The sequence below is a fragment of the Pieris napi genome, chromosome 23 (assembly GCF_905475465.1).
Source record: "Pieris napi chromosome 23, ilPieNapi1.2, whole genome shotgun sequence".
In the NCBI taxonomy this organism is placed as follows: domain Eukaryota; kingdom Metazoa; phylum Arthropoda; class Insecta; order Lepidoptera; family Pieridae; genus Pieris; species Pieris napi.
In genome coordinates this window covers 3031416-3042735 of record NC_062256.1, presented here as the reverse complement: position 1 = coordinate 3042735, position 11320 = coordinate 3031416, and the positions used below count along the sequence as shown (strand labels likewise).

Below are 11320 nucleotides of genomic sequence, written 5' to 3'. Positions count from 1 at the left end.
GCAGTTAGCATAAAATTTGAGTTTGAAAATTGAGTGTGTCATTATTGAAAGTTGAAGTTAACTATCAAGATAATTGTCAATAAACCATAAACAAATTCATATTTATCTATATTTATAAATGAGGCGAAATACAAAATAAATTGGCTCATAAAATATTAAATAATGGTTATTGTAATTGTAGAACAGCTCCCTTACGAAATATATGACATAATTATATTGGGTCAAAATAAAAAAAAAGGGTGCGTGTACTTGTGCGTTTTCCAATTACAGCACTAGAGCGCATTTTGCGGCATAATGCTCAACGTCGAGTGTTCCAACTACAGCAACGCTTCGCACAATTGAGCACTCTCAAAACGAATGCTCTCGCGTGCTTCTCGCAAACAATACCAACACAGTGACAGAAAATTGACCAGTATTTTTCTTTAAGTTGGCATTTATCGAAATTTTCGTTAGTAAATATTATTTATTGTTGAAAAATTTGTAAGGCTTTCGTTTCGTCGTAGATTTTGAAAATAATTAAAGTTATTTCAAACTGCTAAAAAAAATAAATATTAGTATGGATGATAAATAGTTACTTTTTTTATATTCCACATTTAAAATATGAATACAATTTTATTTTAAAATTCGGATCTGTAAACAAATTTATTTTACAGGATTATACTTTAGAAAAAATTGCAATGGTTTTGAAAAAGTATATAATTTTTTTAGAAATCATTAAAAAATATTACTCAAAACGTAAATGATGTAAACTTCTTACATGAAACTAAATATTTTACTGTTAATTTAGCTTGTTAAAACCTTATATTCTATAAAGGTTTTCTATTATTTCAATAAAAAAAATGTTAATGAAATAATTTGATGATTAAAATAAGCGTAAAAAGTTTTCAACCAATTATTATTGTTTACCACATTATTTATACATTAATGAGGTTGCTAACTCAATTCATAACATTTTTTTTACAACACTGACTTAGCGCACTCTGCTGATGCATTTGATAACTAATTCACGTTCCAATTAAGCTTCAGAATTATGCGGCATTGTGCGGCACTGAGTCGCATAATGCTCTGTAATTGGAAAACGCACCTTATGTACGCACGTAAGAAGTTATGCTTCTGTGGCATTATTAAAAATAGTTTTTGATTGCATGCAAATAATTAATTACAATTAAATAATCAAAGACTGGAAAAGGAGTCATTATAGTCAATAAGGTTCAGTTTACATTTGAAAAATAACTAAATAAATATTTATTATTATTCTCTTACATTAAGTGTAACATAAATTCTATTATTATTCGAATGTTGTTTTTAAATTATGTCCAATGCCGTAGCATCTTCCGTGGGCAACTTCATTCTGTTAATTTTGGGTAACGGTGCGCGCGCATCGTAAAATTTCATTCTCATTAATTTTTCATAACGCGCCTAAAGAAGTATGACTTCAAAAATCTGTTCTACAAAATAACTTATACCGACCCAATAATATACTATGTATATGTTTCAAAATTTTAATGAGCTGTGGTTTGTTTTGATATTTGACTTTGACAATTGTGTAATACTTAACCTAGGTTTGAAGCTATTACCTAGTTTTGTTTTAACTTTTATGTTATTAATTTTAATTTTAAATATCTTTATTTGTCCTGACAAATATGAAGAATGGATGATAACTCGAAAAACGCGTCCTCATATCAACATGATCAAGAAATACTAGATGGTAAGAGGTCTATATGAAAAATGTAATTTGAAACTAAGTTCTTAGAAGCAACAGGTTGTGACGCAAAAAGTATTCGCTTTAGTTTTAATTTGATGTATTATTCATTTCAGTATGTAATTTACGTAATTTCTATTTAGCTTGTTTATAAATTAGATTCAGGTACTGATTTGCAATTTCTGTGGATGTCAAGTAAATATTTGTATTTTGAACATATAATATTTTCAAAAGATTTTTTGGATTGTGTCATAATTCAATGTCTTGGAAGATCTATGAGTAATCTTTTAATTTCATAAAGATATAAATATTTATTAAGACAATTTTTTTAAAGTTAAAATAGAAAATCTGAGTGTGTTGTGAAGTGGACATTCTTGTAAGTTGATATTTTATTTATAAAGACTTAGTAAAGGAGTGTTTTATTTTATTTAGCATCTAAATTGATTGTAGCTTTTGAAAAATGAAGGCATATAATATATAGAATAAGTTCATCTTACATAAGATTATTTGGGCATCATCTTTCTTAATATTTCCCTTTTAACAGAAATTCCATTATATAACAAAAGTATTTTTACCCATTATACCTCCATTTGTTATATAAAGATTGTATTTCATATTTTAACTTAAGTATTAGGCAGAAGCCTTGTGATATGCTTATGTAGTAAAGTTTTCTATAAAGTATTTAATGATTCCGAACCTTTGAGGACTTTTGGATACATAATAATTTATATAAATTGCAGCTCGAGGTATTAGTATGACAGTGGAGGAAGTAGCTGGACTCCCAACATGCAAATATACAGAGAAAGTGCAATCACTTAACCTTAAGGATGATGATCTAATGTTTCTTAAGGGATTGAGACGGCGGATAAGGAACCGGGTATGCCAATATTTTCTCTATATTCTATAAATCTTAAACATAATATAATGTGAAAAATTTCTACGCTGTTGCTTTTCTGTATATTTCTTTAACCTTATTTTTGAATAAAAAAGAAAAAATATATTTTTTTAATGTTTCAATTTCCATCTAAAGTAACAATAAATTTTGAGCATCGTGTGATATATCCAAATCAATAAAAAACAAGATTTAACTAAATACAACCAGAGACAATTAAACTAATAGTCCGGCAATGTTCATATAAAATAAATATTCCGATAATGCTGCCTATAGTGTGATGGTGTTTAAGTTCAAGTTCTAATTATTGCGAAGTTTTGCTTAAACTTATTTTACTTCTTTGCATAAACAATTGAGTGTTTTTATAATTATTAAAGATTTATAGAGATTTTATAATTATTAAATTTCGGATCCAAATCATGAAATTTTTAATATAATACATATTAAAAATTTATAGATTAAAATTTATTTACACCAAAGCAGCATTTGTAGTGTTTAGTCATAATCAATATCACATGCTATTTACTACTAGATGGTGCTGGTTTGTAAATTTATAGACAAATTCTTGAATCAGAGGGAAGCGCAAGATGAGGTGGGTATAACCATAGTTGAGGCTTGATGTGATTTGTTTATACATATTATTTATGTTTAGTTAATGAATAGTATGCTGGTAATTTTTATAAACTATTTAAATAAAACATTTAGGTATCATGGCGTCTGTTCGGCCCCCTAAAAATGTATCTTAATTCGATCTAGCGCTGTATGTTATAATACTGTGGTTAGACAATGTATAATAATCTTGCGCTTAATACGCTAAATTTAATAATTACGACATATTTTAGTTTGTGCGTAAACTGTGATGGTGGCTGGACACACTCGTCGAGACACCCCGAGACAGGCCGAGTGCGAGAGTGTACAGTAGAGCTCTCGTCTCGTCTCGCTTCCTCGCAGTTGGTCTCGCCTCTCTCGGTCGCCTGTCGGTTTTTTGCGCACGAGTCAAAGGGTCTCGCGAGTAAAACGAGAGCGACCTGCCCTGCGATTCTGTAACTCACTTTTCGAAAAGGTGGGAGCTTGTAGTTTATTGTTTAATAGAATGCCAAATCATAAAATGTCTGCTTCACGACTGATTTCAGAGCGACCACCGATGCGAAAACCGCAGTGTGAGTTCAAAAAGTGAGTTACAGAATCGCAGGGCAGTACACACTCGTTCAATCATTAAATTTTGGATAATATTAAAACTTTATGATCCTAATTACCAATTTCTGTTGCGGTGCATAGTGACCATCTTCTTCTTCGCCATGGCTTCGTATTTTTTTAAATGGTTAACGTGAAGAAAATTATAATAACTCATTGCACAAAGACAAACAGCAGCGGCGGTTGCCACGTCCATTATTAACGGTGTTTTAAATACAATTAACGTAACGAGTGTGTACAGGCTTCGCTCTTCTCTCGGTCCTCTCGGTCGAGACTCCCGGCGAGAAGCTCTCGCCGAGTGTGTACAGCCACCATGAGAGTCTAAAGCGGGCCATAGACGGACCGCATGTTGCAGTCAAGACCGACTGCAATATGAGGTTTGATCAGGAACTGCTCGAGCGGTCCGTGTATTGCGAATATGAATTTAGTATGGAAACTGCAGATCGCTGTGCGGCGACATGCGGTCCGCTCTAATAAAAACTTAAAGAAATAAATAAGAATAGCTTAAACACAGAAAACTATATTTTTTAACGAATTTAATTTTTTTTGTCCAAATCAAGTTTTCCTCGCATTCCAATAATATACACTATCAATTTACTCACTAATAATATTATTATTTCAAGATCTAAAAGAATACATAGTAATGTAATAATATTAGTTATAATTGTGATATAATAAAGATAATAGTATTCCCATTTTATGAAAGTTAATATTGACCAGTGTATATACAGTAGAACCTCTATAAGTCGAACATCAAGGGAGACGCCAAAAAATTCGAGTTATAGAGTTTTCAACTTATGGAGGATTTCGACTTAGGCGGATTTTGATTCGACATAAGGAGTTTGAGGTTTATTCTTATACATTTTGAGTACGAGAACTGTTGTACTAATTGATGTGTATTGCAGTAGAACCAAACTACTTCTGACAGTATTTATGTCGAAAACAAATGACTGGCTTAGCTAAATTTCAAAGGGAATCAAAATTGAACACCTGACACAAAGCAAGCAAACACGTGTTTCCATGAGTCATAAATTTATTATTGTATACTCCTAAAATGTTTTCTAAAAAACAATAGTGTACTCACATTGTCGGCAAGTTCTTAAAGTCGGTAACTTATTTTTGTTCAAACAATAGAGATAATAAATTCCAAATGATCAAGTTGTAAAGGTTGTAAAATAAAACGTTCCTATGTTCGAGATAAAGAGGTCAAATTTAATATTTCGAGTTATAGAGTGAAAATATGTACCAAAATGGCTTGGAGGGACTCGGTGATTTTTTCGATTAACAGAGGGTCAAGATTTCAAGTAATGGAGGTTTTGGTGTTTTAAGGGAAGGGAACAAAAAATTTTTTCGAGATTTGGAGGTTTTTGACTTATCGAGGTTCGACTTAACGAGGTTCTACTGTACGTAAGTACCGTAACAATTGCAATATCCTACGTCATTGTTTGGGTCTCTTTTGCTTTTGAATAATTCAATAAATCTTTAAGTGTCGCATCTTTTACATTTGGGGCGTTGGCGCACTTGCATGTTGTTGTCGCTATTCAAAGATTGGCAAACTTGCCTAGGCATCAGACCGTAGGAAAGATTTTAAGCGAAATCTCGCGGCGGTTTTTTTTGTTTGTAATCAGGGAGCGTTCAAGTATTACGTAACGCAATTTTTAGAGATTGACCGCCCCCCCCCCCCCCCCCATGTATCTCTCGTAACGTTTTTCAGTACCCTAGTACAGAACTGTACTCAAGTATAGTAAAACGTTTCGTGACCACCTTATGTCTCTGTAGTTACTATTATGTGGTGTAAGTCGAATATTATTATATTAACAATAACGCGTAATTCAATCCCCGCCCCGCATCGTAACGTTTTACAAAAGGACCACCCCCCCCTCCCAAAACGCGTTACGTAATACTTGAACGCTCCCTTACCACGAGAGTAACGGCTATCCCTTAGCAATGATTTGTCTATTAATATTAATTGTCTTTGATACAACATACTCTAGAGAATATGAGCAGGGAATGTTCTCAGAAATATAAATGTCTGTGGCAAACCGAAGTGTCAAATGACATGGTTACATAATATGTCTTAATGAAAGCCAAGTTATGCTTTTAATACTATTGCCATTATTTTGTAGAAAGACTTGTTTCCACTTGAGTAGTGTTAGTCCTGTTTAGCTTGCGTAAATAAAAATTGCCTTTTTCTTACACATAATTAAAAACAAATTTTTGTCCGTTTGCCGATCCCGACAAAGGCCTCCTCCAGACTCTTCCATTCTGCCCTTAGGGAGCGTTCAAGTAACGTAACGAATTTTGGGAAGGGGGGGGGGGTCCTTTTGTAAAACGATACGATGCGGGGCGGGAATTAAATTACGCGTTATTTTTAATATTATTTTCGACTTTCCAGTACTTTACACCACATTATAGTAACTTTTAGGTATAAAGAGTCACTGGGTGGTCACGAAACGTTTTACTATTCGGTACAGAAAAACGTTACGGCGCGTTACATGGGGGGGACGGGGTCAATAAGCTCCCTAAGTAGTTATCAGTATTGTTGTACTTTCACAGACAGATCTTTGAAGAAATTTGCCTTTACCGTACAAATTTTAAATTCAAATTAATTTAAAGTATTATTGGTTATATCATTATTGACATAGGGGTTCGTACAAATCTAAGAATTGAGATGTTTCCAGTAGCTACAGATTGGCACAGCGAGGGAATAAATATCCATCCAATCCGAAATTTTAAAAAAAAGGGTGCGTGTACTTACGTACGCGCGTAAGAAGTTATACTTCTTTGGCATTATTAAAAATAGTTTTTGATTGCATGCAATAATTAAATTACAATTAAATAATCAAAGACTGGAAAAGGAGTCATTATAGTCAATAAAGTTCAGTTTACATTTGAAAAATTAAATAAATAAATATTTATTATTATTCTCTTACATTAAGTGTAACATAAATTGTATTATTATTCGAATGTTGTTTTTAAATTATGTCCAATGCCGTAGCATCTTCCGTGGGCAACTTCATTCTGTTAATTTTGTGTCACGGTGCGCGCGCATCGTAAAATTTCACTCTCATCAATTTTTCATAACGCGCCTAAAGAAGTATAACTTCAAAAATTCGTTATGTTATACTTGAATGGTCCATTATAAAGAGAAATGGTTTGGTTTTCCAACGAATATAACTTTTGATCTTAATTTTACAGTTAGCATCACAAAACAGTCGCAGGCGCAGTATGGAGAATCTACGACGTTTAACACGCGAGTTACGTGCTGTGAGGGCATGTCGTGATGACGCGTTGTCTGAAAGGCGGATGCTACTCGCTACAAGGACGGTATTGCGGACGCGATATGGGGCTTTAAGGACACATATATTAGAGGTAATAGTTATATGTATTACGTCACGCAATTTTTGGAGATTATTGGACCCCCCCCCCATGTAACGCGCCGTAACGTTTTTCTGTACCCAAGTATAGTTAATCGTTTCGTGACCATCTAGTGACTCTTTATACCTGCACAAGTTTTTGCTGTTTTGTTTAGTGTGCCCGAACTACGTACTACGTTCACTAGGTAATGTAATTTAGCCATATCAATACGAATGTTAACGCTGGTAGTCAGTGCGTGCACGTAGTAGCCCGTCGCACTTCTGATTGACTTCGACGATCTAAGTCGTCGTCGGCATTTTTTATTGGAATTGAACTGTTAGTAATAAAACTTTTTCAAATAGGGCGAAAGAGATTGGTCATACTACAGCTATGAGACAGACAAATTTCGGAACGCACCTTATAATTATTTGACAACCAAGTGACAGTAACAACAGATGTCACAGCTAGGGACAGTTTGTATTGCAGAATAAAATTGTAGTTTTTAGTATTTTCCTTTACTTATTTTTTATGTTTCTCACCGTTTAAACCATCCCTGGACTTCCACAAATGTTTCAAGATCATAATTAGCCAAATCGGTCCAGCCATTCTCGAGTTTTAGCGAAACAAACGAACAGCAATTATTTTTTATATATAATTACTAGTAGACTCGGCCAAGCGTTGCTGTGGCTAAGGTTTTTGTTACATTACATAGTAGTAAACGATCCAAGGGAAACAGTAAGAGTCATGGGGAAGACCATGCTTCTTTGGTGGTTATGCCATTAAATAGTTGCTTATGTGAAACGTTGGTACTTTCAACACAGCGCCATCTGTTAGAATTGTGACTGTCAAATAATCAACAGATAATTTGCAATAAAATAATATTGCGGCTATAAATTAAGATGTAAGCTATCCTGTCTTTTAAGTTTGATCAAACTGCACACGGTGTGCAAATTTAATTTAAAATCGGATAAGTAGTTTAGGAGTCCATCGCGGACAAACAACGTGACACGTGATTTATATATATTAAGATATATTTAGCAGTAGCTAATAACATTAAATTGTTTGTTATAACATTACAGGTCCTAGAAGAACGTGACGACACCGCAAAGGTTCCAGACTTAGACCCAGAAATCGTAATTGAATCTCCCAAATCAGACAATTATCCAAGTCTCAAGGCACAAATTTTTGAATGTCGCATAGACAAATTAGTTCAACAGAGTGTCAACCACATTTACAAAGAAAAGGATGCCAAAACCGATTACATAAGTGAGAATGTTTACAAAATAAAGGCCAATGATTACATATCAGATGTTAATAGTAAAATTGATAAACAAATTGGTTGTATACGAGCAAATGAGAATTACAAAGACAGTTATAAAAAGAAAGATATTGATTACAAATCTGAAGTCAACATAATGGATAGACCAATGGATGAACGAAATTACAAATTTGATTACAAAATTGAAATGGAGACAGATGTAATAGAAAAGCAAGAATGGAAATATAAAGAAAATGATTACATCGAGGATGAAATTAAAAAAGTTTGTGCGAAAACAGTGTTTTTGGATGGTGTTCTCAATTTATCAAAGAAAAAGAGCCATGGTCGGAAGCAAACGGCACCAAGACGCATCGCTTACACGTTTAGTGAGCCGGATAATGGTAAGTTAATTGCTATAACCTCTTTGTTCTCCAAAATAATGGAGGCCACCAGCTGATTAGCGATTATCAGTACGGCTTTCGTCGTTGTCGTTCAGCTGGTGAGCTTCTTGTATAACTTGCACACGGTATACATGATGGGCAGAGTTTATGAGTAGAGGCGCTAGTTTGGACATAGCGAAAGCGTTCGATCGGGTGTGGCACAGAGCACTGCTCCCGAGGCTGGAAGCCTACGGGTTTCTCGAGAAATTAAGCGGCTGGATCTCCAGCTTTCTGGCCGATCGGAGCATAAAGGTCGTCATCGACGGAGCATGTTCCGACCTTAAACCCGTGAACGCTGGGGTCCCACAAGGATGTGTACTATCCCCGACTCTGTTTCTTCTGTATATCAATGATATGTTGCAACTTAGCAACATTCATACAAAATGTATTCAAAGCATTGTGTACTAAAAAAAGACAATTTACTAATAATTTATTGGTTTGTATGGAAATGTGTGCGGGTGAATTCGTATCTTCATAAATCAAAATGTATCTATTTATGAAAATATTATATTAAAATGCTGTTTTATTTCAGATGGTGTTCTAGATTTGAAAATCAAAAAGGAGCCACAGTGACAAATACATCACATTTTTTTTTATATAGTATACATTATGTGCCAATGTAAGTCAATCTTATATACAAGCAAATTTATCCAATCTCAATCATTGGGATAATTAGTGTTTAAACACCTTCATTTTTTTTAAACAGCAATTTATTTTCCCCCGATTAGAACATAAGATGAATATATGTAAACCAATCAGGTTAAATTTCAGAATTGTTTAAATCTACAGATTGGCTAAAAATCTTGTTTATCTTAAGACCTGACTTTTTGCACATTGACCAAAAATTTATAAAAACGAATTTAATATAGGATATTTTTTCATGTTTTGTACAAAAATAATATGTAATGGATGGCCATTATCCTAATTATATATATTATATACTCTTAACAGCCCGTGACATACAAGTTTTACATTAAAATATATGTATAATATAACAAAGTTATAAACTGTATGGTGTAAGGTATATGTCAGAAAGCATAACAGTAAAACTGTTTTAAATTTTGTATAGAAATGTCAGTGGCACTTGAATGTTTCATGTTACACTGGACGTACCAAAGACAACATAAATGAATATTGAAAAAAATTGTTTGAATGGACTTTTGTTCGATTTTTAAAAATGTATTACATACATGGATACAAGTCATTTAGACAATTTTTTACTTACTAATGTTGCCACTTTGAATTATCATTTCTGTATGAGTTAATAAATAAAATTGGGTGTTTATCAAAACTTCAGTTATAATTTTTTAAATGAGGTGAAAAGACTACATAATGTAACAAAACTCAAATATTATAATATAGAATGTTAACTCATTATATCTACCCTTTTTTTTACTTTTTGTAACCAAATGCAGCCATTTAAATAGTTCTAGAATGTGTATAATTTTTTATGTAAATTTTGTATAGGTCTACATTATGTGGCTGGTCTGCAATATAATTTAAAAAAGCATTCATGCAATTTTTGGTATAAGGTAACATAAACAACTTTTAATATGAGGGGTTCATGAAATTTAATATTGCTTATATTTATTACAAACTTTGCCTTTTAAAATTATAATTATAATTAATAATCAAATTCGATGCATCATTTAAGTGTTTATAATCCTATTTTTTGACGTGATAACGTCTTTAAAATCGTTTTAGTCGGGTGACATGTTCAGAAACTTGTGTCACACCAAAACCTCACGAGCGCGATCGCAGGTATAACGAGAGAGAGACGGACCGATCTCCCGTCTCATCTCGAGCGCTGCCAGTCATTCCGTGAATGTATGAAGAAAAATGTATATCATAGTCGAATAAGTAAACTTGTCATTTTACACCCGAAATTTATCATCAAAAGTGTGAATAAAACGATAGATGTAATTTAAAATTTGAAAAAATTGTTATCTTCATTAATTCCTTACTTCCCAAAAACTTATATCACCAATAAGACGTTATCACGTAAACATCTCGATCGTAAACCTACTTTACAAACAACCAATATTTTTTAAGTCCTCATTTTAGTTGTGTCATGTAATTAAATTTCAATTCATACAAATAAGTCAAAGATATTATTTTCTAGTGTTATTTTCTATGTTATGAAAGTGTATATGGAGGAAATAGTACGAACAATATTTTATTGTCTCTATTAAAAGTTGTGTCTTTTACTTTGAAAAAGAAACATAATGTATGTATTTACCATTAAACTGTTTAAAATATATTTACTGTAGTTGTAAGTGAAATTTACAAAATATTTTTATAACCTTGTCTGTATGATGTGATGTTGAGTTTGAAATAAATACATTTAGTTACCAATGAGACTTTTAAATCTTATTACAAATTTTGAAGATACATATTTTAATATTTAATTTTCATTAGTATTACTGTGAAATTAATATGTTTTAAATTTAACTTTTGCACGACGCGTAAGGCGAAAA

General features: G+C 32.6%; 1 protein-coding gene across 1 annotated transcript; it reads left to right on the top strand.

The window, feature by feature from the left end:
* Positions 1-1536: 1536 nt before the first annotated feature.
* On the top strand, positions 1537-9537 carry LOC125061506. Its single transcript, XM_047666983.1, has 5 exons — positions 1537-1708; positions 2443-2579; positions 6987-7160; positions 8225-8804; positions 9376-9537. The coding sequence occupies exons 1-5, from the start codon at positions 1651-1653 to the stop codon at positions 9414-9416; spliced, it is 990 nt and encodes a 329-aa protein (XP_047522939.1). The 5' UTR covers positions 1537-1650; the 3' UTR covers positions 9417-9537.
* Positions 9538-11320: the final 1783 nt, after the last annotated feature.